A 25,960-nucleotide genomic window follows, 5' to 3' on the forward strand; every position below is an offset into this window, starting at 1 on the left:
AGTCCACAGGTGCATAAGTCGATGTAAAGAAGCTCATATCAATAACATCAGCAACAACCTTGGAAGCACGAACAGAGCCCTAGAACAGGACCTTCAGACTCTGAGTGTGGTACAAGCTTAGTATTCGAACAAAATGAAATTTCAATCAAGTTGAACAGGCAGACATTGTATGTGGCAGCTCAACTTGGCCATACTACCTTTTTGTACTATCAATATGGAGAGGCGGCTTCGAAAGGGTCTAGAAAGTAAGTTGTTGTCAGGTTGCTGGGGCATCTTTTGTGGGGCGAACTTTATCGACCATAGCAGTCAGGTGACTTCAAGGGAAAGTGCAAGGATTCTTCATGAACATACCCCTAAACATACTTGATCAATATAGTACACGGGTCGAAAGTCATCCCCGAGGCTCTCTTAAATAGTGGCAATTCATTTACCTTTTTACATCAACCGTAAAGTGAAACACGACTCTTAAGAAACCGCGACAAGTCCGCACAGCCCAGTGATAAAAATAGGGGTGACGTACGCTCCAAACGTGTTAAGTGGAGCCGACGATCATGGGCTGTTTACCCTTTATTGTAGGGGCGCGGCCTGAACAATTTCATTCCTCCTCATCCCCCACAGCCATGCGGTCCCCTTCAGTCAAGCCATCGGCGTATCCGCCTCTGCCCTTCCATCTAATCCGCTTCTTCGTCTTCCTATCCTCGATCGTGGTAGGCGTGATCCTCGCCGTATTCATCTACCACCTCCATGCCGATGGCTTCAAACTACCATACTCGTTCATCGTGGTAAGTAAAACACCACCGCACTACAACATCTTAAAACTAACACCATTTAGCTCCTTGTCACAGCAGCTCTCTCCATCGCAAATATCATTCTCACCTCCATAATCCACTGCAGCTGCGGCCTCTCCACCAAACTCGCCATCGCCCTTAACATCATCCTCACAATCCTCTGGGCCCTCAGTCTCGGTCTAATGGCCTGGAGCATGGCCGGCTCAATAACAACAACCTGCACAGCAGCCACCTGGGGTAACTCCGCTGGCATAACCGTCTGCCGAAGCTACAAGGCCATGTTCACATTCACCGTAACCGGCCTCATCGCCCAAATCGCAGCCATTTGGCTGGATGTCATCGTTCGCCGCCGCGAAACCCGCTTCGGCAACTACGGCGCCATGGGCTCCCAGCCCGGCCTGGATGATTCGGGCGCTTTCGACGTCAAGATGGACGATCGCAGCGAGGCCACTCCCGCCATGCATGATTTCCACGATCTGCCTTCGACGCATGGTGCGCAAGCACCTCATGGCGCATACGAGCCCTCTGGACCATATGAGCAGCACGGTGCCTATGGTCGTAATGAGTATGCTTATGCGGGCGATGCGCAGGAATATTACGATCATGCCCCTGGGGCAGATTCGCAGCAGAGGCCTAGAGTGCGATTCGGATCGCATGACCAGACAGCATATCAGAGACCGGCGGCACAGACAGGGTATGATCCTGCCATGTATCGTTAAGTCTAAGGAATCGTTTAATTTTCTTGATATACCTCGATGACAGCAAGCGGGATTCTTTTGATGTTTCATACTATGTTGCATATAGAGAGCTATGTGCCTTTATATTGACGATCGGGATTTGCATAATGGCGTTCTGGAAAGGGATTCCATCGCTCCATGGCTCAAATTTGTGTGATAAACTTATGGGGAATTTTTTAAAAATAGCAATGAAGAATTCTAACGACTCTTAAATTGGGCCAAAGATTAGAACAAAGGATCTTGTAAATCGGCTGCGCTCATAAAGCAAACAATCATCCAACTGGTAGATAAGATGAGATCGACCAGAGAATGGAGCTGTATCGACAAGAAGATCAAGGGTGTAATTTTTAAACATCAAAGACCAAAAATTGAATAATCAGTTCACATGATGACTTCGTTGGCGACATCCTAGAGAAAATGTTAGTTTTTGGAAGCAAATCAGACTAGAGGATTGAGACATACCCGCTTGAGCTCCTTGTAGGGCAAACACACGCAGTTCTGCACGCGGACCTCGTCACCGACACCGCACTCCTTGCCCAGAATGGTGATGCTCTGCACCTTGATGCCTTGCTTGACAATGCTGGTAGAGTGGCTGCTGACGGGAATAGGGGTACCCTCGACACGAGCCCAGGCACCGACACGGCTGCTCCAGCCGATGATAGAGTGCATGACACAGGCATCGTGACGGATCTCGGCATCCTCAAGGACAATGGAGTCCTTGACACGGGCACCGGCGCCAATCACGACACGAGGTCCAATGGAGACGTTAGGGCCCAGCTTGGCGGTGGGGTCGACGGAGGCAGTGGGGTGGATGTAGACGGGAGGAACAATGGTGGCAGAGGGGGCAGTGAGTTCAGAGGACTCGGCCTGGAACGCCTTCTGGAGGTAGAGGGCGTTGGCGGGGACAGCAGAACCAGCGGTCTTGATCTGGCGCCAGAAGTCCTTGGTTTCGTGGACGAAGAAGCGGTTGCTGTCAGCGAGATCGGACAGAATATCCTGCTCGAGACGAAGCACCTCGCTCTTCTCGGCATCCTCATCTTCTCCGGCAATGAAGGAAGACTCCAGATTATCGGAGGAGGGGTAGGAAAGGAGGCGGGGTCGGGTAGTACGGCGCTTGATGGCGCTGCGGATGGCGGGGAAAATGCACTCGGTTGCGAAGAGGTAGACACCGCAGTTGATCAGGTTGGAGATGTGCGACTCGGGCTTCTCGACGTAGTGCAGAACACGCTTGGTGTGGGAGTCCGAAACAATGCATCCGAAGTTCGTGGCGGTCTCGTTGGAAACCCGTGTACCCAGAATCACAGCCTCGGCGTCCTTCTCCTCGAACAACTTCATCATCTCACCCAGGGGGAAAGAGCAGCAAACATCGGCGTTGAGCACCAGCAGGCGCTCCGGCTTGCCCTTGAGGATCGCATCGCGGAAGTGGTACAGTCCACCTGCGGTGCCCAGGGCCGTGTACTCCCGCAGATACACGATGCGGAGCTGGGGGTATTCCTTCGAGGCATCCTTGATGAAGTCCCTGAAGACAGTCTCATCGTAGTATCCAACCAAGATCACTTCGCGAACATCGGGGACCTTGGTCACCGCCTTTAGGCAGTGGTGGATGATGGGGTGGCCGGCGACTTCGAATAGGGGCTGCGTGAGTGTCAATTTGCGCTCGCGGGCGATTGAATGCAAGTAAGGAGGAATACCTTTGGCACATCGAGCGACAATGGGCGGAACCGAGTACCTCTGGAGGGGCCTCCGACCTGTTGACAAGGTGTCAGTTTGTTACGGCGGGGGTCAACCCTACGCACTTGGCGCACTTACCAAGATCACGGCCTTAGTCGAGGCTTGGGATTGTTCCCGCACTGGTACTTGGAGCATGACGAGTAATATGCAAGGGGATGCGGAGTTTAGAATATCTTTCAGGGCAGGGAGAATTGGAGCTCCAAGCGCCAAGCCGACGCTTTCGGTGGGCACCTGACAACGTCTTACTCCTTTCGATCTTTTGCCTTCGCCCCAACTCTACTTCTCGTGCAACCGATTAAAGAACTGATTAAAGCTATACGCAACACTCGATACTACTTGCTCCAGTCTCGTCCTCGAGATGTTATTGACAAGCAGTTAGATCCCAAGACTTTGAGACGGCGAGATTACATGGGGGCACCCCAAATTTGGGACAAAATCACTAGCATGAGCGGATCAATATCTACTTTATTCGCTCCCCTGGGTGATTTAGAATGTGCCAATGCATGTTGGAAATGGTCATGGAAAACTATATTTGAAAACCCCTCAGTTGATTCGTGAAAGGCGTGAAAAGATACGCAAGTTGTACTACCAGTATGTTCCAATACTTCTGGGAGGTAATTTAGCGCGAGTTCGCTGGCATCACAACACTGAAATGACAGTCTCGGACATGCTGTTCCAATCTGGAGTCTGGATCCAAGACACTTGAACGCTCCTCTTGCTCTTAAGCAAGCACTCCCATGGGATCCCACCGGGGTAAAATCTTCGGGCTTTGCTCAAGGACAGCCTGCACATTGGCCGGAACAAAGTTGAAGTCAACGACAGCCTGGAAAGTATACTCGTCCATCCATCGGTCGGTCATCACGAACCATCCCTTCTGTCCAACATCTTCGCCCCACGAATTCTCCACGCGCCACCGGACCGGCCTCTCGCCCTCCAAATGCACCCCAGTGATGACCATGGCATGGGTCATTGAGGACTCCCCACTGGCGACCCGCTGGGCCTTGTTCATTTTCAGCGGGACATTGAATCCAAGCGCGATATCAGTGAGATCGGCATCCAAGACTCCGCGGTCACGATCGTAGGATTTGCCCACGTCACAGCCGAAAAAGACTGGATGTCCAGCCTTGAGCATTGCAATGATGGCAGCCTTGAGGGTATAGGTATCTACGTTGACGTAGGTGATGGGTCTTCCCTCCACCACGTTCCCCAGTCTATCAATCGTCAACAGCCGGTTGAACTCGTGCCGTGGATCATTCACCAGACTGAACAATCGGCTGGTACTGACACTTGGATGACTCCGAGAGATCGACCGAGGCTTGAAGGCCTGCTGGGCAAATTCAATAGGGGTCACCTGCACCTCACGGGCTGTTCCATTGGCGTCTGAGAATTGCCAAACAAACTTCTTGTGAGGGCTTGGTGGAGGTCCCAACAGGAGAGTCACTAGAGAATGTATCTCTTCCAAAAATTTCTCTTTGGTAGCAGCTAGAGAGTGCGAGCCTTTATTTGCCTGTTGGCGAAGGACCAAAGCTTGCTCTCGCAGCTTTGCAGTGAGAAGCCAGTTCATCTTCGCGCTATTCTGCGCATGATATGCATCTGGATAAATTGTGTGGGGAACCAATCCGTATTTTTGCACCAGGTTGGCTGCCATATCCCATTGACCACCATCAGTGACCGGGTCTTCGCATAGTTTCTGTACCAACCGGCTGGAAAGATCTTCATGGGCAGTACTGATGATCTGCTCGAAGAACCAATTTGCTTTCTCGATCTTGTCCCAATAAAACAGATACGCCTGACTGAGCTCGAAGTCCTTCAGCTGATAGGCTTTGATCAACGGGACACGGAAAATATTTGTCGCTGCGAAGAGCCAGCAACGTCCGGAAGACCTCTGGTTCGTGATTGGAGTGCCTTCCACTGGTACAGTGAGATTAAAGATGTGTTGGTCCCGGTTGAGGGCATTATTGTTGATGAGTATATCTGCAAAAGAGTGGCCAGCGAAACTTGCAATCGCCAGGCGGTTCTATCTCGCGCGCCAGGAGAGGGCTCTCATTAGTAGATGTCGCTAGTTGAGTCGATGATACTACAAGTGGCTCAAACCTTTGGATCGCTTAGCAAAGTATCGCTCCATTCTTGGACGCGATCAGTCGTCACAGGTATGGCTCGTTCTTGAACTGGGTAGAGCGGCAGGGCTGTGATATTGTCAACTTTGATTCCGAGAAAGAAACGATGAGTTTCGATATCTTGACATACGAGAGTCGCTGGAGCACTTCTCACTCGTGTCCGGCTCGCTTGCCTCTCTCTTGATCGGGGAAGGTTTCTCGCTGAGCGGCAAGGGTTGAGAAGCGGCGGCTCCCATTCTGAGTGTAGAGACTCGGTAACAAGGGATTTATATCAGGGTTGTAGAAAAGAAGTGAATAAGATCCCGAAGCCCTCAAAGATATTAATCTGTAAAAGAGATGCTTGAATGGGAAGTGAACTGCCCCCAAGGTTCCCATATCACGAGCGGGGAAAGATAAACATCAGGTGGCTTATGCGATTATGCGAGGGAACTACGAATCATATCAGCCTTACAATGGTGCAATTGCCAGGAGAGCCCTGCAGTCCACATCCAATTCGTGTAAGGGACTATAGAGAAAGTAGACTAGTTAATACGTGGGATTCAGTCACTCTTTTACTTCATAACTACAGCCCCGAACCCCCATGCCGCCCAAGTATCAAAGGTTCACTGCTACGGCGGGGGTTTGAATTGGGGGCAAGATATCAGAGAACTCCGCAAAAATCCATCTCGCGGGAAATGAATGTCCTTGGACCGAGGAATTAGGTCAAGGACAAATACAACAGGGAGGATTCGTTATTGGTCAACTACTAACTCAACGGGATAACCCACTTGCATCAAAGTTTAGCACAGCATACTACTCTACTCTGTACTCTATAGGTCTATGGCATTTGAAATCGGTAACGCAACAATCTCATATTTTTGTAGTCTTTCTTTTTTTTCATCTCTTTTTTTTGGTGGTGCTTTCATAAAGCTCCTTTTCTGTTTTCAATTAGTATCATCTGAACTTGGAATTGCAACAAACCTCCCTTTTTTTGGTCTTTCTTTGTTTTAATCCTTTTTTTAGTGGGGCTTCCAAAGAACCCCTTTTCTGTTTCCAATTAGTATCAAGCTGACAGAATAAAACTTACCTCATGACCTGATGGTTTCTTCTCTACCTAGGCCGATAGCTTGGTTCCCGATGTAACCCTCTGACATGGAACTCAAGCGAAGTGGTACTGTCGGCAAGAGTGGTGGGGAATGCTCGCTGTATATTCCAGAGATTAGCTAGCTCTTCAAGGGTTCGAGCGGCACCAGTACCTGGAAGACCGGTCATGAGTTGCCTGACCAGCAATTGCACCGCATTAACCGTGTAGCCACGAGCCCAGTTAAATTCAGTCATTGGTTCACGGATGCCAGCACGCGGTAATGCGTCGTAGAAGAACCACACAGGACCAGCTCTGGAGACTTCCTCTCTCATGGAGGTACGGACCATTTGTGCCCCGGTATCTGAAAGGCCTTCCAATGTAGAGTTTATAGCCACTACTTGATTGAAGATGGTCTCTGGATCAGCTCGGGTCATGTTTTGCGCAAGTCTCCGTAGCTGGGATTGAAGATTCTGACGTTGTTCAGTGAAACGCGTAGTCAAATTCGGGGTGGATGGTGCCGGGGTCCGGGTTGCTGATGCTGCTGGGTGTGCTGGCCCTGACGACCCATTTGTTAGCGTGCCATTTACCGGAGCCCGTGTTGCTGATCCTGCTGAAGTCCTCCGTGATTGAGGTTGTGTTGAGCCTGATGCTGTTCTTGACGTGTCTCGTGCTGGGGTTCGTGTTGCTGATGCTGCTGAAGGCCTCCGTGAATCAGGTCGTGTTGCTGATGCTGCTGATATCGCTAGCCCTGCTATACCTGTTGTTAGCGGGTCCTGTGCTGGCGCTCGTGATGCGGATCCTGTTGGTCTTGTTGGCACGCTTGATACCGGGGCTCGTGTTTCTGGTGCTCTCGTTGTTGTGCCTCGTGCCGGGGTTCGTGGTGCTGATGCTGCTGATACTGCTAATCCTGCGATCCCTGTTGTTAGCGGGTTCTGTGCTGGCGCTCGTGAGGTCGATCCTGTTGGTCTTGTTGCCGTGCCTCGTGCTGGGGCTTGTGCTGCCGCTGCCGCTCGTGCTGCCGATCCTGCTAGCCCTGTTGCTGGTGTGCTTCGTGCCGGAGCTCGTGCCTGGGGGTGTGCTGCTGATGCTGCTCGTGCTGCCGATCCTGCTAGCGCTGTTGCTGGTGTGTTTCGTGCCGGAGCTCGTGTCTGGGGTTGTGCTGCTGATGCCGTTCGTGCCGCCGATGCTGCCGGTCCTGTTGCTCCGGCCCTGCTACTTGCGCCGCATGTGCACACACGCCCGGTACAGCGACAATTTCGAGGTCTGTTTGACATGTTGGTCAATGGTTAAGATGGTAGTTTCTGTGTTATATATGAGTAGATGAGTGGATATAGCTGGTTTTTGTTTATCAGATGATTGATGGAGTTGATGATGGAGTTGATCTCGAGGAAAGCAAGAGCAATTTATACTTCTGGTACTCGATATCTCCACGCCGATGTGGTTGAAAGACTCATATCGAGCATTGTTCACAACAAAGCCATCGGTAAGAAAGGTGGTAGAGGATAATAAACACAAGAATCGCATTGTTCTCACAATCGCTTTTACACAAGCAAATTTCTACCGAACAAAAACCACCAAAGGGGCTAATACATATCCTTCAGTGAACTGTCAAGGATCAAAACAAAGGCATGATGTTGCTGAGAAAACTGTGAAGAAACTTGGTTTCCTCCAGAATGTTTCTATCTTTGGATAAAGATGAAGATAATGTTTCCATCAAAGCTCTGGAGAGACTGGACTCCTCGACTCGAATTCTGACTAAAAATAGATGTCGTCGCATATGAGGTGCTTCAGACATGCAAGATGCTTGTCCTGATGCAGAAGATCTCCGCCATTTCTGAAAGCTTCAATGACCTCGGAGTTTCTTTCCTTCATAGTGTTGACCATGTAATCGACACCATCGCTGGCAAGCTCCTCCAGGGCGTTTTCATTGGCATTATTAGCTTCTTCCCGAATCTCATTGAGTCGCTTCAGCCAAAATAAGTATCTCCATGGCGAGAATCCAGAAGGCGATCTTTGTCCGAACTCTGATTCAAGGAAAGTCTCGCCACCCTTGCTGACGTCGCTGGGGCATTGGTTCCAATATACCTCTGAGAGAAAAAGGAGATTATGACCTGCTATCTTCAACCAAGCGACGGCAGATGGCAAGAGGTTAATGATCTCAAGCTGTTTCATACCTCGATCGAGGTCTTCCTCGTCTTCTTCGTTCTCACTGCGAAGTGCTTGAGGGCTTTCAAAGAGATAACGAAAAACAAGAAGCGCAATTTGGCACAGCCTATCCTTGTCGACGCGGGTGGATGCAAGCTTTGCCAGGAATGTTGAGAAATTCAGACGGTGTTTTCCTGACATCACACCACCGTTGTTGACCCAGAGATCGGTCAGGTCGTCAACAAAAAAAGGAAGGTCGTTCCAGAGTGTATCATCGGCAAACCTTGCAAAATCAACACCGTACAGGCCCGGGGCGGGTCGAGTCAACGGGCCCATCCCTTGGATGCGGAGGATATCGAGAACCACACCCTCATGCTCAGGTGATTCAGAGGGGATGGTTCGGCCAAGCTCGTAGTACATATGCCACGAGCTATGGATGTATTCCTCGAGGGTCTGTATTCCATCTCCGACGTAGCAGTATCGATTGGTGACAAACCAGGTCCGGTTGCTGAAGGCCGTATCTCGAATATCTTGGAATTCACCCCGAGCGATAGATTGACGAGCACTTTCCCGGTCTCTGCGACCATGGTCGCTTGTTGTGACAGAAGGAGTGCCCCTAGGATAAGCACCTAGAAGAGAATCACGAAGTTCGTGCATTCTAGAAGCTGACGAAGCTGAGTGATGATTCAACGGGACCTCAGGTATCAAGGGCCAAAAGCATGGAAATGAACTATTTAAGACCTCGGGGATGGATGGTCGAGTCTCAAAGAGACTTGAATCGTTTCAAGAATCAACTTGATCGCGGGGACATACATTCCTTTTCTCCAGGGGAAGCGCCTTACCAGGCAGCAACGCAGGTCCTGACAGGCGATGAGTCCAATGAAGATCTGAATTTTTTGAAATGTGCATCCGCTAGCACGGAGTAGGCTGGGCGTTTTCTTTGTTTGTTGTCGATCAACCGGGGGCCCAGACAAAAGTTCATCCTAATCCTGCAGCTAACCGGCATGTAATATGTAACAGCTGGCTGATAATCGTTCTGTGCTTGCCCTATTGGACAATCGGCTTCGTTGGGTATAATAGAGACTTTGTGCTTAGGTACGGAGTAGAAGCTGTGGAACTGATAATCTCTAATGGGAATATTCAACGAATGGCCACTAGCTACTTGCAATTGATTTATCTCCAGCTATTTTGGGCCTCACAACGAGTATCAACCACATGATCCAGGTACGGTGGGGAATCAAGTCTCTAAGTAAAAAGTGAAAGATGCTTCCGTAGGACCTTCTTGCGGTTTCCCTTCATCGCTCTCCTCTTTCTCACCATCTCTTCTACCTTGTGGCTTCTCCAACCTTTCCCTACCTCCCTCAATATCTTTGCTCATTACAGGCATTCAGAGCAACCTTCTCGATTCGGTTCTCCCATAGCTTCGTCTGACCGTATTGTTTGTCATTTGTGCCTCTCCCTCTCCCTCGAAATCATATTCACCTCCGATTCTGGCCTCTTTGCCTCTCTTGTCACCGGTCTTCCCAGCAGGTACGGTAGCAACATCATTGCCAAGTCATACCTCATCTTTTACGTTGACAATACCATCATCTGCAAGATTTGAGTATGTGAATTGTTCCACATCGCTTCAGATGACCAGATCTCCACCTCACTCCCAGACTGTGCCCTGGTGTTTCTGAAGCTGATATTTCATACCAGGATCCGAAGATGCGTACCCCCAAAGCTTCCTCGCCAGTGCCCAAGTGGGAAATGTCACCATCTCCTGGTAAAAAGTCAGAAGCCCCCATCGTCAAGAAGTTGCTAATCCTTTCTTCCCTCATAGATGGGTCACGCATCAAGGTACCCATCTCGCTTGAGATGCCCGTCTCAAGTTCATCAGCCCAAAATGACCGCTCCCTTGACGCCCTCACCGCGGATATGAAGAGCTTGATGAAAAAGATTCAAGATCTGAGCCACCTTGGCATCGAGGATAAAAAGATCCATCTGCCAAAAATCTGCGTCGTTGGCGATCAAAGCACCGGAAAAAGCTCTCTCATCGAGGCTATCTCCGAAATCCAGGTTCCTAGAAATGAAGGCACTTGTACAAGATGTCCCTTGGAGATCAACTTGTCCCAGAGCGACGGGTCATGGAGGTGTGTCGTCTATCTGTGCTACCGATATGCACACGATCCCCCGAGCCTGAAGGGCCCAAAAAGGGGTCCGAAGAAGAAGAATCCAATGGGCGAGTGGATTGCAATGGATGGACTAGACAATGTCAGATTCGCAGAGCTTACAGACCGAGCCGAGGTCACCAAAGCAATCTGGTGTGCCCAGCTAGCTATCTTGAACCCCAACTCTAACTGCGCCGACTTCAATTATCAGAACCCTGATCTCTCTCGTGGATTACAGGTCAAGTTTTCGCCGAACGCAGTCCGCCTGGATATCTCTGGCCCTAGCTACCCCAACCTTTCCTTTTACGACTTGCCCGGAGTGATCAGTCAGGCCGAACAGGATGATGAAAGCTTCTTGGTCGATCTGGTTGAGAACCTCGTGAAGAGCTATGTTGAGCAAGAGAACTCAATTGTCCTTTTAACATTGCCTATGACGGATGACGCCACCAACTCTAGCGCTGCCCGGCTTGTCCGTGGTATTGTCGGTGCGAAAGAGCGGACACTTGGTGTTTTGACCAAGCCTGATCGCTGGCCGGTGCAACACTCTCTCGGCGAATGGGAGCAGATTTTGAAGGGGGAAAAGTTTCGCCTTGGCCATGGGTATTATGTTGTCCGCAATAACTCGGATCCCGGTGTTAGTCACGACCAAGCACGGAGCGAAGAAGCCGAGTTCTTTGCAAGTGGTCCGTGGCAGAAGAATCTCAACGCCCTTGAAGGACGCTTTGGGGTCAAAAACCTCGTGACAGCCCTCTCGGATCTCCTCAAGCGTCAGATTATCGGCTCTCTGCCTGAGATTGCCAACAAAATCGATGGAAAGTTGAAGAAGATCGACGAAGAGTTGAATGAATTGCCTGACTTACCCACCGAGGATGTCCAAAGGACTATTTGGGGGAAAGTGACTGATCTGGAGCGGCGGATTCATGAAGTATTCGATGAAACGACGCCTCCTTCCTTTCAGGCTCGCGATCCAGGGAACCAATCACTCCAGGAACAGTGGAACAGTCTTGTACAAGACTTCAAGATTGTGCTGCAAAAGACACGCCCGATTCTGGACCTTTCTGGACTGAAGGATAGAGATGATCCAAGCGAACGCATCGACGCGGACTGTGAGATGCTGATCATCGAAAACAAATCCTCGCCACCAAAAAAGCGCAAGGCAAATGCAGATCCCCAGCAAGTAACTGTCGAGCCGCGTGCCGCAAGCCCGAAGCAAAGCCCCTACAAGACAAGCTACTTTGAGAATTTCAATAAGCCTGCCCATTGCAACCTGGACGTGCTCGAAAAATTGAAGAACAAGTCCCACACTGTTGGCGTCCCCAACCAACTTGACCCACGAGCGATTGAGACCCTTTACAAAAAAATGGTTGAGCATTGGAAAATTCTAATCGAGGCCTTTATTCAAGCAGCGCATGGTACTGTGCAGGATGCTTTGACTTTGGCATTCGAGAATGAACTTTCACAATATCACCAGACTCGGCTCTATCAAGAGCTAAACAAAATCCTTAGCACTTACATGCAAAGTGTTCGCATAAATCATCTTGCAGTTGCCAGAGATCAGTGTCATTCTGAATGCGAAGTTCCCTTCACCATGGCTCAAGAGTACCACCGTACTATCATGGGGCAATCGCTAAGCGAACTTCGAGCCCTCCGGGCCTTTTCACGGGCCAGTGCTTATCTTCGCGTGCGTGGACACGATATGAGTGACGAAAGGACAAAAGAAAAGATCCGAAAGATTGCCGGCAACATTCAAGCCGGCACCAACACTGCGCTTGGCGAGGACAAGTACTCGGATGAGATTGAAATGATGGCGGTAAGTCTGATAGCAAACACTACTACTACCCCGCTAATGATCATACCCGTGGATAGAATGCGCGGGCATACTATGAGATTGCCTCCTCCCGATTCCTGGACACACTGTGCCAGTCGACGACCATGAAATTGTTCAAGACTTGCCGCATCGGTCTTATTGAGGCCATCCAAGATGAATTACGCATCTTCGGAGAGAACGGTGAGTGACACAACTCTGGTGAATTAGTACTGCGTGAGCCACCACTGACAGATTTTAGGCCGGGCTCGTTGCCTGGAGCTTATGGCTGAGGACCCGAAGCGCCAGCAGCGCCGGGCGTTCTTGCAAAAGGAACGCGAGAAGCTTGTGATTGCTCAAAATGAATTGAATTCCCTTCACAGCATAGATACGGTGATGGCTGAGTCTGACGACTCCTCGTTGACTGTCCGTTGAGTGGGTAGAATGTGGCTGTCGGCAACGAGTCCAAGGAAGCAATGGTCACTGATGGTTACTGCGATATGTTCCGAACATTGAAGTCTGAGCAAAGGAAGCTTGATTCGTGAGTGGAAAAAGTACAGAAGACATGAGAAAGAAACAGCAGAGAGCTACTGGGTAGCTAAATGTTTGATTCAGAAGTATTGAAGCATAATGACATATTGAACAATTGGTTGCGATAGACTGTAGGTGATTTCCCAAGTAGCTCTTGTGAGATTTCAGAATCTTCATATGTTGAAAAGTGCAATGAGGTCTTAACACACGGAGTGTAAGTGTAGAGTAGGTATACACTTGCAGACCACCAAGATGTAGTGTAGATCGGACCCACCGGCCGAAAATGGCAGGAGCGGGGTAGCCCTAAACCCTACTTTCCAAATTGAGACTCTATTAAAACACCAGATTTATGCAATTAATTTACAAGTTGTAAGCCTTGCAATTAGAATAACAAGACACCATCCCTGTTTTCAGTGTCATCGTACTTCGGACACAAAGTCATAGCATCAAGTGAGTCATAACATCAGATAGCGCTAAGGCGCCGAGTATAAAGCACGGCCCAATCAGGTGGCATGCCGATCCCGCCCAAAATTTAAAGTCACTCATCCCACCATCCCACTTTGTTCTTTGCTCCAAGCATAACAACATCATGGCGGACCCTAATGTTCAAGAGGCTGAGGCCTCAATGGCCAACCTGCTGCTCGACGAAGTCACCGGCGAGAAGGTGTCCAAGACCGAATTGAAGAGACGCCAGAAGAAGCGTGAGAAGGAAGCCGGAAAGAAGGAGAAGGCCGCCGCCGCGCCTCCCAAGCCCACGGCCGAGAAGCAAACTTCCGCTGAAGATGATGAGGCTAACCTGAGCCCCAACGTAAGTGAATGGAGCACTTCCAGCATACGCGACTACCCGTGCGCATCGCGGGGTAATAGGGTAATAGATCGAGGCTAATGCATCGTGTTTAAAGCAATACTTCGAGATCCGCAGCAAGAGAATCAACAAGCTCCGCGAGACCAAGCAGCCTAACCCTTACCCCCACAAGTTCAAGGTTGACACCGACCTGCGCAACATCCTGAAGGACTACGAGGGTCTCCAGAAGGGCGAGCAGAAGACCGATGCCATTGTCAACCTCGGTGGTCGTATTTACACCAAGCGTGCCGCTGGTAGCAAGCTGGTCTTCTACGATATCCGCGCTGAGGGTGTCAAGATCCAGGTTATGTGCGCCGCCCAGAATGCGACTGGAAAGTCCTTCGAGGAGCAGCACGAGCTCCTCCGCCGTGGTGATATCGTCGGTGTGACCGGTTTCATTGGCAAGACCAACCCCAAGAACCGTGATGATGGTGAACTTTCCATCTTCGCCTCCGAGGTCGTTCTCCTGACCCCCTGTCTGCACGCTATTCCCTCCGAGCACTACGGTTTCCAGGACAAGGAGCAGCGCTTCCGCCAGCGTTACCTTGATCTTATTATGAACGACAAGTCTCGCGAGACTCTCCGCGCTCGTGCTAAGATTATCAGCTTCATTCGTCAATACTTCGACAGCCGTGACTTCACCGAGGTCGAAACCCCTCTTATGAACGCTATTGCTGGTGGTGCTACCGCCAGACCTTTCGTCACTCACCACAATGACCTGAACATGGATATGTTCATGCGTATTGCCCCCGAGCTTTACCTTAAGCAGCTGATTGTTGGAGGCATGGAGCGTGGTACGTTGAAAACACACTGGACTTGGCATATGGTTCTCTGCGCGAATACATTGCCAAGTGCCCTAGAACAATCACAGGTATAAACTAACGGCAAATCTCTCTAGTCTACGAAATTGGCAAGCAGATGAGAAACGAGGGAATTGATCTGACTCACAACCCCGAGTTCACCACTTGCGAGTTCTACCAGGCTTACGCCGATGTTTACGATCTGATGGACTTGACTGAGGACCTCGTTTCCAACCTTGTCAAGCACGTCACTGGTGGATACGAGACCACTTTCACCACAGTGACCGGAGAGACCCACAACATTAACTGGAAGGCCCCATGGCGCCGCATCGAAATGATGCCCGCGCTCGAGGAAGCCTGTGGCGAGAAGTTCCCTCCTGGTGACCAGCTCCACACCGCTGAGACCAACGAGTTCCTCAAGCGCATGCTGAAGAAGATGAATGTCGAGTGCTCCGCTCCTCAGACCAACGCTCGTATGCTCGACAAGCTGGTCGGAGAGTTCCTTGAGGAGACCTGCATCAACCCCACTTTCATCAGTGGCCACCCCCAGATGATGTCCCCTCTTGCCAAGTACCACCGTGACCACCCCGGTCTTTGCGAGCGTTTCGAGGTCTTCACTGCCCGGTAAGTATCCTATCCATGCATACCATATCAAGCAATTTCAATGCTAACGCCGACAAACAGCTTCGAGATTGCCAACAGTTACACAGAGTTGAACGATCCCTTCGACCAGCGCATGCGTTTCGAAGAGCAGGCCAACCAGAAGGACCAGGGAGACGACGAGGCCCAGATGATTGACGAGACTTTCTGTCAATCTCTGGAGTACGGTCTCCCTCCCACTGGTGGTTGGGGTATGGGTATCGACCGTCTGGTCATGATGCTCACCAACAACTACAGTATCAAGGAGGTCCTTGCTTTCCCCATGATGAAGGATGACAAGACCGCCGCTGACTCCAAGCCTGCCGCTGAGGTTGCTGGAGTCGAGCCTCAGCCCGAGGAAGGAATTCGTATGTTATTAGTATCCTGTAATTTTCATGAGCCGATATCACTGACTATGAATTTACAGCCCACAAATGAATAACATGATGTTGACTTGCCTCGATCATGAAGATTTCGAGCTTGATATGTGCCTAGGTTTTGGCATGAGGATTTCCTGTCAATGATAAATGCATCACATAAAATAGTTTCAAAATATCCAGCCAATTCTTCTTCGTTCAATCTGGTTTCATGTGGTTGGAAGCAGATATAGATCTTGATGAACACACTGCTAAATCCATAACCTTCCAAGGTTGAGACTTTAAAAACCAACACATAAAACCACAAGTTCAGGTGTGCTTTTTGTGCTTCAAACATCGAGCAAGTATCCCGAGGTCGTCGAGCAAGGCGATGGATGTAGTGATAGGCGAAAATGAGGGAATATCGCAGGCTTCGTTGCCCTGCCTAGTAGGGCGTTGATCTGAGAACAATTCGAGATAATTCAACATCAATGCATGGCCATCGAGTATTCTTCGCTCTTGCTTTTGATGGGTCAAATTTCAACTCGTCATTAGCAAATTGATCAAAACAAATGGACGATAAAAAGAACCAAGAGCCAGAGAGCAAGAGAAACACAGCCACCTGGTAAAAGAGCATGAGCCTAGAGAAGGTAGGTTTCTATCAACCTCAGCCCAACAAGAAGACGTCTTCGAAGCTAGTGTAGACTTCGGCCAGCTCCTTGGATCACTGAATATTGTGCAGTATGGGATCAAGATATTTGGATGTTTGCCGTCATGGATCTGTCTTCAATCTCGACAAGATCATGACATACAGAATGTTTGCTCTGGGAATGGCATGTGCCTTCAACTTACTAGGAGCTGTCCGATCTTTCTACAGTGTTATAAAACAAATGCCATAGCTGCAACTTGCATCTGACCACCTTCATCAACTTCCTTTTGGACTACATCTCCATCTTCATCTCCATTTACGACTCCACCATCCAGGTCACAACTCGAGATCAAACATCAACCTTTTCTTTCCTTTTCTTTCCCTTCACGCGGAAGGATTTGCCTGTCATGTTTCGGCCTAGCATGCCTTTTCCTAAAGACCCAGACCAGACCATTCCTTCTTTCAGTGAGCTTGAAGCTAAGATCGAGGCAAATATTCTCGAGGAAATGGACGCACGCCAGAATCGTGGAGAAGATCCAACCCCAGGTGACTTGTACTCCATCGAATCGTCTTTTCCACCTTATCCTATTCAAGGATCCCATGTCCCTTCTGACCCAAGCCACAACGTTTGTATCAGTCGTCCCCGTATATGAGAAAGTATCCTAACATTACTAGGCATATGGCGATACCGGATTCAGATCCAAGGACGTATGTATATGATGCAACACAACGGAGTTCGATGTTCGTACACTTGACTGACGCGCAGTACTATGAGAAGACTTTTGCCGTTGAAGATACCGAGCGAGTTTGGAACAAAGTGAACAAAGCTGCTCTCAAAGGTAACACCCGGGCAGAATATACATACCAAACGAATACCGGAGCTGACTGTGAGATCCCACAGATGATTCTCTTCTCCATCTTCCCTTGCGGTCCAAAGGCCATTATGATGCCCAAGTTGCCATGCAGCCACCCATCAGCCCTGCAAAATGGACCCTTCACCCACGACTAGCCCCAGCGGCGCAGAAGTCGACCCCCAAGCTTACAGTGAAGCCTTCGGTGTTACCATCCTCATCGATCACAGAGGCACTGCACGTCCCGCCTCGCCGTGTTCCAAATCCCCCAAGAGACAACTACGTCCCCCAGCGCAAGGCCGAGGGACCCAGCCGCACCTGGGAGTCTGGCCACAAGGACCGAACCCGTCTGCGCAAGATAGGCGTACAGTTCGCCGAGGTAGCAGCCCACACGGCCAAATGCGACGAGTGCAACAAAAGGAACCAGAGTGGTATGTCGCGCTGCAAGCATTGTGGCTGGCAGATCTGCAACCAGTGCAAGAATGACCGGGCCGGAGATCAGTCTCACGCTTCATTTGGAGCCGTTCATGTTCCTGACGTTGGAGGCGATGTTCCCTTGGATGGATCGCAGGATCGATACCTGTATGAAAATTCTGACTGGCAGGCTGCACAGACCCTAATGGATATTGCAGCTGAAGCTACTCGGGTGCAGAACAGATACGGGGTTGGAGGCGGGAATCGATTGAATGGGAGCTTGGGCCTTTTGCGTGACCATGAGCCCCAGTCGCAGGTTGAGGATACTTTGACTGATTCCGAGATGACTATTTCGATTGCCGAAGATGAGGAGAGGATGGATGATGACCCTGATGCTAGGATTCCTGAGGTTGCGGTTGACGAGCAGGGCTTGGTGCTTGGGTACTTCATTGCTCGGCGTAACCCTACCCGTGCTGCCAGACCTTCGTCGAAGATGACTGACTGAAATATTGAACCACCTTGGGATTAGGCGAGAGATTGGAGCAGCGACTAGGAACGGAGTTTCTTGCACTCGGGAGGTGAGCGAAGAACAAGAGGAAAGGGAAATTTAATGGGCTTGTTGATGGTTGGATTGCACCTGGGCATTGAGACAGTGTGGATAGGAATTTCTCGTCCTTGCTGCTGAGTTTGACCATTTCTAGACATATGTCTATCGAGCGACCTTGGAACCTGATCTCAATCTAATGAGTGTTAGTAATGGAAGTTTCTTTAAACATGGGACCTTTCTTTCATTTTGGTCTTTTTTTACACAAGTAGCAATAGTATTTATACAACATGACCCGAGAAACGATCGAGGCACAGGTGAATGGAGATGGTATCACCGATCCAGGGTAATTTTACCCCGATCAACATAATCGTACATTGAACCTACGACTGGTTCAGATTCTCTTCACAGCCGAAGCCGCCGTGTTGGCAGGGTACTGGGAGCGAGCCTTGATGGCCATCTGCAGAAGCTTGGCTGTACGGGTTGGGTGCCATACACGGCTGCCCAGGATCATGACCCAGGTGAGAAGGAACAAGCTACCAGCCTGGTGGGCGGAAGCAAGAGGGGTGGGGACAAGATAAAGGAGGGTAGAAATACCAAGGGCGACCTGGCAGCAAGCAAAAGCGAAGACGCCGTGCACGCCCTTTCTGGCGGGTGCAGGAAGGAAGCGCTTCATGGTAGGTGAGCCGCGAGTGTAAGCCATCAAAGCACAAATCACGGTGAAGGTGGTTGTAGCGAGGATTCGGTGATCAAGCTGGACAAGAGAAGGGTTCTCGAGCATGTTGCGCCACCACAGATCAGAGCGATCCTCGTGACGAGAGTAATGGGCATCGAAGAGTTCTGAGCTGGGAGGCGTAAGCCCGTTGCCCATGAAGGGGAACTCATTGTAGATAAGACCAGCATCAAGACCAGCGACAAGACCACCAGAAACGACGGTGGTGAAGACCAGAAGAGCAATACCAGCAACGGAGCGGCGGAAGAGAGCCAACTTCGGGTTGCGGAGCGCGTTCAGCTGTTCCATACCGGCAACGGGATCGGCCATCAGTCTGTGAGACCGCAGGATAGCCAGACCATTCCACAGCATTGCAACGTAGCAAGTGAAGGCAGCGGCTAAGTGGGCAGTCAGGCGGTACTGGCTAACTCGGGGGTGACTGCCAGGAGCGAAGAGATCATCCTTCAAGCCAGACTTGACCATCCACCATCCCAGGAAACCCTGGAAACCGATAAGACCAGCGATTCCAAAGAGACGCCACGCCATGGGCGTAGAAACCTTCTTCCGAGCGACGAAGTAAACAGCGGGAAGGACAAATGACATTCCGACGAACCGACCCCAAAGACGGTGGATCCATTCCATGTAGTAGATCGACTTGAATTCGGACAGGGTCATGTTCGGGTTGAGCAATTGGAACTCGGGGGAAGCACGGTATTTCGCAAACTCAGATTCCCAATGTTCCGCGTTCATCGGAGGCAGAGATCCGGTAACAGGTCGCCATTCTGTGATACTCAATCTATACCAGAATTTATCCCGTCAGCATCCGGAGCTCAATCATGAGATACCAACGAGCCAAGCACTTACCCAGATTCCGTCAAACGTGTCAAACCACCAAAGACAACAATTCCAAAAACACTAACCGCGCTACCAAGCAACCAGTAGGCTACTGCCTTATCGCTGATCTTAGGGAAGCTAGACTTGCTCTTCGCGGCACCCTCTGCGATTGCTTCGGTAACGGTCGGCGCGGCGCTCGAACGCTTGAGACTGGAGGTGAAGAATTGGCGGGTTTTATCGGTGAAGATGCTCGATTGAATCTTGCTCGGTTGGCGAGACGGGGATGAGCTCAATTGGCGGATAGATTTGGCTGCGTATCCTTGATTCCGCAAACATTGGCGACAAGTGAAGAGGTCCTTCGCCAAGCGAGGCGCAACACTCCTCCATAGAGGCAGAGAGCCCCCCTAAAGAAGCCATGGTTGAGAAGACGACAGGAGTAGAGAGAGAAATTGTGTCGTGATTTCGGAGATCGTACGATATCGCGGAATGCTGATCGGCCAATCAGCGGCGGAGCATTTGTCGCTCCGTGTAGCACGGCCAACACTACGAAAAGTAGAGATGAGACTCTGATCATTCGGAGAAAACGAAATGTGCCATCTTGATCTATCGTAGCATGCGAATCGATCACGATTGAAGCCCAATGTAATTGTTGGTGCCTCAGGCGCAGACGCGTGGTGATCGCCGCAGCTCGAACCATCCGCATTGAATTGATCCACCTCAACTGGTCTGCATCACAACGCAGCACCAACATGTCCTACGCCGTCGAGTCAAAGAAACGGAAGTTTCATCGCGTTTTAGAATCATTATCCAAACCTCACACTCCCGATAATGCGCCGAAGCAGACATCAGCAGCGCCCGCAACGACGCAAGACCGTCTCTCCGCCAACCTCTCCATCAAGAAAGTCCGCTTGGGCAACACCGACCACTCAGTCCTCCCAGCAGTGCAAAACTCAATAAACAAAATCTCTCGCCCGGCGCATCGAATAGCCTCCGCAAACTCGAATAAGCGCCCAACCTTTGTCCCTTGGGACCGTGAACGTTTTCTAGAGCGTTTGGAAACATTCCGTCGCGTCGACCGATGGACTTCTAAGCCGGCACCGATCAACGAAGTACAATGGGCAAAACACGGATGGGTATGTACAGATGCCATGCGGGTCACATGCGTTAGTGAATGTGGTGGTGCAGTCGTTGTGAAGCTGCCCGAGGAGATTGATGAGCTGGATGGGTTTGATATTGAGAAGGTTGAGGAGAGAAGCCAAGTTCGTGAGTAGCCAATGCTATTCTTACCTGGAGGCGACTCGGAACTGATCAAATATGCAATGAACAGGCGCGAGGCTCGTGGATGAGTACGCCAAGATGCTAGGCGGTTCTCATAGCGAGGGCTGCCCATGGAGAAACAAAAGCTGCGATGGTAAGTCTGCCGTCTATCTATGGCTCTTGTCATCTCAATGTTAACATCGGATCAGCGACCATTCAACATCTCCCTTTGACCAATTATGAGAATGCTCTGTCGGGGCTTCATACTCGCTATACAAACATCTCGAAAATGGGCGACAAATTGCCAGCAAATGATATTATTGAGACCCCCGAGGGACTTGATATTAATTCGGTCATCAATGAACTACCCCAAGAATGGTTCAAGGCCGATGATGTTTCTTCATCTAACGAGGAGCCCGTGGCAAATGGAGACATTCAGGGATCCTCACATTCTACGCACTCAACACAATCGAAATTGCAGTCTGCTAATCGCACTGCCTTGGCACTTGCGCTCCTCGGCTGGGACGCTACATCTGATGGAGCTGCCGGCTTAGTCGGGTGTAGTGCATGCTTCCGCCGCCTGGGCTTATGGATGTACAAACCCAAAGACAACGGAGACGTGACCGTGTACACTTCCCTGAACGTGGCTGATGAGCACATGGACTATTGTCCCTGGATTGACAAGTCCGCGCAAAGTGGAACTGGTCGAGCGAATGAGAAGATTTCCGAGCTGCGCGCCGGGTGGCAGTTGGTAGCTGAGGCTGTGAAGGTCAAACATCGCCGAACACTGCGAACTATGGCCTCTACGGATACTTTGAATGCCGAGACGGCTACTCCTAGTGCGGCTGCGGGGGAAGAAGATAACCCGGAGGCGAAGAAGAAGGCAGAGCGCGAGTGGTGGGCGAAGATCCGTCGAGTGCGACAAGTGCTCACGACAAAGTCCCCCAAGCGAAAGTCAGCTCTGCCGAATGCGCCTCAGTAATCCTGCCGCTACGTGATTGTTTGGTTGATGTTGCATTGGTCGATGGCGTGTGGATTATGAATACTGTTTTACATGCATCTTGATTTAGCGGCTTTGGATCTCCTTTTATCTCTATCTCTAATAATATTGAGGATTTACTGAAACCATTGGCTTCGCTATACATGAACAACCAGCCTTGGAGGTCTTTAAAGGCTCAACCTCGAGCTCTTGGACTTGCAAAATTACAGGACAGAGTATGACCAGCGTTTTAGCACAATTGGTATATGGATTTTAGAATGCTTGACATGTAAACCACTGGATTCGGGTGCATGAACTTTCGGATAGGTGATAGATGACTGTTACTTCCAAGAATCTCCGTTGCTGCTCATAACTGGCAAACTTCATCAAGAAATTGCTATTTGGGTGAGATCAAGGGCCTCACGGTTGTTCTTGACAACCTTAGACTGTTAGGGCTGCTCGGGACGTTCTGATTGGCCAAGGCTTGGAGCTCAATTATCCCGCGGATCTCAGCCGGCAGAGCGACCATTCCTCTTGATTTCAACTTTCCATGTTCGACTGGAAGAACATATCATTTTGATTCTCACTTGACTGTGTGCGCTTTTCTTGACCCCCCGGGATCTCCGCCTCCCGTCATCAATTCCTTTGAACCCTGACCCTTTCATCTTGAACCGACCAGTCCATCATCAACATGGAGTACCCAAACCAGGATGGAGCTGGTGGTCGATCCACACCCCGTTCCCCCGGCCGCACGAACAACACGCAACCCCCAGCAGAAAGTGAGAGACAAAAGGGCGCCGAAGGAGACAACCAAACAGAGACCCTATCCCATGCCGCATCCAAGCGCAAAAGACTGCAAGAGCGTGCCCAAGCCCGAAAGCGCGGCCGAACACCTCCCTCTGTTTTCCCTCGACGAAACCGTTCTCGCAGCCCCAATGGCGCCGCTCCACGAGAAGATCGTCGATCTCGATCCCCCATACAGCCACGTTCACCCTCGCCCGAAGCACCGCGTCCGCGCAAGCGGCCCGGCGGCGGTGCACGACAGGGTATTGCAGACCGTGAAACACTACGACGCAGACAGGAGGAGCGTGAGCGCGCAGAGCAGGATGAAGCTATGCGCAATTCCCAGCAGCGCGGAGTCCATGACGTTGTCAGGCAACATTACAACGCGGTCCCGGAGCGAGGCCGCGAATGGCGCAAGACTGAGAGTAAGATCAAGGGTCTACGCACGTTCAACAACTGGGTGAAGAGTACATTGATTCAGAAGTTCTCGCCTGATGAATCTTTTGCCACGGGATTTGATGATAGCAAGGATTGGGCGGATGATGGTCAAGGTCCACCACCTGTTCCTGAAAACAAGCTTTTGGTGCTTGACTTGGGATGTGGAAAGGGTGGCGATCTGGGCAAGTGGCAGCTGGCGCCTCAGGCGGTTGACCTATACGTTGGTCTCGACCCTGCCAACATCTCGATTGAGCAGGCGCGAGGCCGATACGATGAAATGCGCTCGGGTCGTCGCAATCCGCGAGGTCGTCGACCCCCTCCTATCTTCCACGGTGAATTCTGGCCGAAGGATTGCTTTGGTGAATATTTGGGTGATATCGATATCGTTCAGCAGGTCGGTATTGATCCCAATGTTGGGCCTGGTGGGAACATTATGGCCTCTCGCTATGGCGGTGGAGGCTTTGATGTTGTTACATCTATGTTCGCCATCCACTACGCTTTTGAGACCGAGGAGAAGACCCGGCAAATGCTTCGCAATGTTGCGGGCTGCCTGAAGAAGGGTGGCCGTTTCATTGGTGTTTGTCCTAACTCAGATGTGATTAGCAGCCACGTGGTCGCATACCACAAGCAGCGCAAGGCAACAGAGGCTGTCAAGCCGGCTGAGCCCGAGGCACCCGAGGATGGAGAGGTCGAGGAGGTTGCACGCGCTGAATGGGGCAATGATATCTACCGCGTCAAATTCCCCGCTGCAACACCTGAGGATGGAGTCTTCCGTCCTCCCTTCGGATGGAAATACAGCTACTTCATGAAGGAGGCTGTTGAGGAAGTCCCTGAATACGTGGTTCCTTGGGAAGCTTTCCGAGCGTGAGTGTCTTTTGTCTTCTGGCTTGGCCTGTTTCGTAACTAATATATCCTCCAGATTGACCGAAGATTACAACTTGGAGCTCCAATACCGCAAGCCTTTCTTGGATATCTGGGAAGATGAGAAGAACCACCCAGAGCTGGGTCCACTTAGCGAGCGAATGGGCGTGCGAGACCGCATGACTGGTGCTTTGAACATGACCGAGCAAGAGAAGGATGCCGTCAGTGAGTAGTCTCTGTGATCAGCCCAAGTGCACTGTCATAAAACTAACCAACTAGGTTTCTACCATGCATTCTGCTTCTACAAGGTTTAGGCCATAGTTAGATGGTTCAGAATAGCAGCAAATCGAAAGAAAATGAACCAAAAAAAGTGATAACAAATTCAGCTGGACATCGGGACTAGGATTCGAACCCAGTACTTCGGGAAGGAAACTGACCCAACAGATGGAGAGGATTGGGCCCTTTGGGATTAAGCTGGCGCGGAATCAGGACATGCGACACCTCACCCAGCTGGTATTTGTTATGCCTGGGAGCCCTTATTTGGTCATTTGACTGACACTTCTGCTCAGTACTTCCGTTTGTATGTATTGCTCTAAGCCAAGGATGTACCCTGAACCACCCCCGGACTTTGCATGTGTAGTATCTCACAGACCTTGTTGATATGAAGCCCTAATACGTCACAAAGCCAGCCTCTCAGGCTGCATGGAATTCTGCACATATATCTAGATACCATTCATTACTAACCACAAGCACACTCGGCAACATATCTTCATTTCAGAAACCTCTAAGCATCTTGCTGTTGAATCTCGATCAGATTACCATCCGGATCAGCAATCATCAAGAAACGATCCAACCCAATGAGACCCTGTGCATCAATAAGCGCCTTCTTAGCCGCAAGATGCAAGCCCGCAAACTCCCCAAGTCCAAAAGCATTAGGCACCGGCCCCGTATAATCCTTCAGAGGCTCAGTAACACTCTTCAAGATATTCACATCCTTGGACCTAAACCACTCCTCAGCCTTGAGGGTATCAGGAACAACAAGCCCAACATGACCAAACGTATTAGTCCTCTCAGTCGACGCAATCAGTCTATCATCCGAGACATTGAACTGCTGCAACTCCAGCAGTCCCCAAAGATTGTTCTTTGCCGCTGCCAGCTCCGCGCCGCTTTGAAACCCAGTTCCGTTTCGCCCGCCTTGCGAGTATCCGAGATATGTTACTGTGTATTCGGGGGTGATGTGGGCGTCGAAGAGGAGACGCATGCCCAGCACTTCCCTGTAGAAGGTTTTCATTTCGTCGAGGCGGGTTGTTACGAGGCCGATGTGGTTGATCGCGAACCCAAGGGTTGCAGCTGGGGCTGGGCCGTCATTGCCTATGACGAATGTATCTGAGCCTTCAATGTCGCGGCGAGTAGGGTTGCAAGCGTTTGTTGCTTGGACGATGAAGACGGCAAAATATAGCGGGTTGAGGAGGTGCATTTTGCGAGGTCCGATGTTAAGAGTGTATTGCGAGCAGATTTTCAATGGATGTAGATGCAGCTGAATGAGGCTCGACTGAGAGGCGGATTGAGACCTTTTATATCCATCCCCGAGGCGGTGCTATTTTCTCATCCTACGCCCTAAGTGCTCAGGAATCAGGATGTCATATTCCTAACTGCATCTCCGAATCTTAGGATATACCCGTGGACGCAGGTTCATGGTCGAGATTCTCGTATAGATTTCAAATCTGACAACGATCTACCGGCATAGTGGGGGTAGCTCGCAAAGCTAACTTCCTCCGGGACCTGGCGACATGCCAAGTCAAAAACATAGACACTGGCTTGGATATTCTGTCCACTTAAGTGTCACGCATCACCGCGTGTCTTAAAGCTACTGTCTGCATATGAGCAGTCACTATCGCAGCGCTAGCTCTTCAGCCGCTACGGATGCTGGAGA

General features: G+C 50.5%; 13 protein-coding genes across 13 annotated transcripts; 7 read left to right on the plus strand and 6 right to left on the minus strand.

The window, feature by feature from the left end:
* Nucleotides 1–620: 620 nt before the first annotated feature.
* Nucleotides 621–1,507, plus strand: N7506_000494 (uncharacterized protein; the record flags this gene model as incomplete). Its single annotated transcript, XM_056949790.1, has 2 exons — nt 621–782; nt 833–1,507. The coding sequence occupies 2 exons, from the start codon at nt 621–623 to the stop codon at nt 1,505–1,507; spliced, it is 837 nt and encodes a 278-aa protein (XP_056815705.1).
* Nucleotides 1,508–1,906: 399 nt separating this feature from the next.
* N7506_000495 (mannose-1-phosphate guanylyltransferase) lies at nt 1,907–3,391 on the minus strand (the record flags this gene model as incomplete). The annotated part of the gene is made up of 4 exons (XM_056949791.1): nt 1,907–1,933; nt 1,988–3,160; nt 3,217–3,273; nt 3,335–3,391. 4 exons carry the CDS (start codon nt 3,389–3,391, stop codon nt 1,907–1,909), a joined length of 1,314 nt encoding a protein of 437 aa, XP_056815706.1.
* A 586-nt stretch (nt 3,392–3,977) lies between these two features.
* N7506_000496 (C1 family peptidase) lies at nt 3,978–5,609 on the minus strand (the record flags this gene model as incomplete). The annotated part of the gene is made up of 3 exons (XM_056949792.1): nt 3,978–5,273; nt 5,351–5,457; nt 5,504–5,609. The coding sequence occupies 3 exons, from the start codon at nt 5,607–5,609 to the stop codon at nt 3,978–3,980; spliced, it is 1,509 nt and encodes a 502-aa protein (XP_056815707.1).
* An 853-nt stretch (nt 5,610–6,462) lies between these two features.
* N7506_000497 (uncharacterized protein) lies at nt 6,463–6,870 on the minus strand (the record flags this gene model as incomplete). Its single annotated transcript, XM_056949793.1, has 1 exon — nt 6,463–6,870. The coding sequence occupies one exon, from the start codon at nt 6,868–6,870 to the stop codon at nt 6,463–6,465; it is 408 nt and encodes a 135-aa protein (XP_056815708.1).
* A 101-nt stretch (nt 6,871–6,971) lies between these two features.
* N7506_000498 (uncharacterized protein) lies at nt 6,972–7,726 on the plus strand (the record flags this gene model as incomplete). The annotated part of the gene is made up of 2 exons (XM_056949794.1): nt 6,972–7,111; nt 7,183–7,726. 2 exons carry the CDS (start codon nt 6,972–6,974, stop codon nt 7,724–7,726), a joined length of 684 nt encoding a protein of 227 aa, XP_056815709.1.
* A 465-nt stretch (nt 7,727–8,191) lies between these two features.
* Nucleotides 8,192–9,238, minus strand: N7506_000499 (DUF3632 domain-containing protein; the record flags this gene model as incomplete). The annotated part of the gene is made up of 1 exon (XM_056949795.1): nt 8,192–9,238. The coding sequence occupies one exon, from the start codon at nt 9,236–9,238 to the stop codon at nt 8,192–8,194; it is 1,047 nt and encodes a 348-aa protein (XP_056815710.1).
* A 1,050-nt stretch (nt 9,239–10,288) lies between these two features.
* Nucleotides 10,289–12,970, plus strand: N7506_000500 (putative dynamin GTPase; the record flags this gene model as incomplete). The annotated part of the gene is made up of 4 exons (XM_056949796.1): nt 10,289–10,346; nt 10,404–12,541; nt 12,598–12,739; nt 12,798–12,970. The coding sequence occupies 4 exons, from the start codon at nt 10,289–10,291 to the stop codon at nt 12,968–12,970; spliced, it is 2,511 nt and encodes an 836-aa protein (XP_056815711.1).
* A 685-nt stretch (nt 12,971–13,655) lies between these two features.
* Nucleotides 13,656–15,787, plus strand: N7506_000501 (lysine--tRNA ligase KRS1; the record flags this gene model as incomplete). The annotated part of the gene is made up of 5 exons (XM_056949797.1): nt 13,656–13,874; nt 13,969–14,704; nt 14,809–15,334; nt 15,395–15,717; nt 15,777–15,787. The coding sequence occupies 5 exons, from the start codon at nt 13,656–13,658 to the stop codon at nt 15,785–15,787; spliced, it is 1,815 nt and encodes a 604-aa protein (XP_056815712.1).
* Nucleotides 15,788–16,776: 989 nt separating this feature from the next.
* On the plus strand, nt 16,777–18,124 carry N7506_000502 (uncharacterized protein; the record flags this gene model as incomplete). The annotated part of the gene is made up of 4 exons (XM_056949798.1): nt 16,777–16,980; nt 17,030–17,062; nt 17,121–17,193; nt 17,292–18,124. 4 exons carry the CDS (start codon nt 16,777–16,779, stop codon nt 18,122–18,124), a joined length of 1,143 nt encoding a protein of 380 aa, XP_056815713.1.
* Nucleotides 18,125–18,557: 433 nt separating this feature from the next.
* cox15 (cytochrome c oxidase assembly protein cox15) lies at nt 18,558–20,283 on the minus strand (the record flags this gene model as incomplete). Its single annotated transcript, XM_056949799.1, has 3 exons — nt 18,558–19,671; nt 19,740–20,113; nt 20,185–20,283. The coding sequence occupies 3 exons, from the start codon at nt 20,281–20,283 to the stop codon at nt 18,558–18,560; spliced, it is 1,587 nt and encodes a 528-aa protein (XP_056815714.1).
* Nucleotides 20,284–20,458: 175 nt separating this feature from the next.
* On the plus strand, nt 20,459–21,948 carry N7506_000504 (uncharacterized protein; the record flags this gene model as incomplete). The annotated part of the gene is made up of 3 exons (XM_056949800.1): nt 20,459–20,972; nt 21,037–21,120; nt 21,176–21,948. The coding sequence occupies 3 exons, from the start codon at nt 20,459–20,461 to the stop codon at nt 21,946–21,948; spliced, it is 1,371 nt and encodes a 456-aa protein (XP_056815715.1).
* Nucleotides 21,949–22,636: 688 nt separating this feature from the next.
* abd1 (mRNA (guanine-N7)-methyltransferase) lies at nt 22,637–24,260 on the plus strand (the record flags this gene model as incomplete). Its single annotated transcript, XM_056949801.1, has 2 exons — nt 22,637–24,030; nt 24,086–24,260. The coding sequence occupies 2 exons, from the start codon at nt 22,637–22,639 to the stop codon at nt 24,258–24,260; spliced, it is 1,569 nt and encodes a 522-aa protein (XP_056815716.1).
* A 551-nt stretch (nt 24,261–24,811) lies between these two features.
* Nucleotides 24,812–25,504, minus strand: N7506_000506 (VOC family protein; the record flags this gene model as incomplete). The annotated part of the gene is made up of 1 exon (XM_056949802.1): nt 24,812–25,504. The coding sequence occupies one exon, from the start codon at nt 25,502–25,504 to the stop codon at nt 24,812–24,814; it is 693 nt and encodes a 230-aa protein (XP_056815717.1).
* Between the last annotated feature and the right edge of the window lie 456 nt (nt 25,505–25,960).

This window comes from Penicillium brevicompactum, assembly GCF_028827555.1.
Source record: "Penicillium brevicompactum strain IBT 35665 chromosome Unknown utg000001l_segment0_segment0, whole genome shotgun sequence".
NCBI lineage: Eukaryota > Fungi > Ascomycota > Eurotiomycetes > Eurotiales > Aspergillaceae > Penicillium > Penicillium brevicompactum.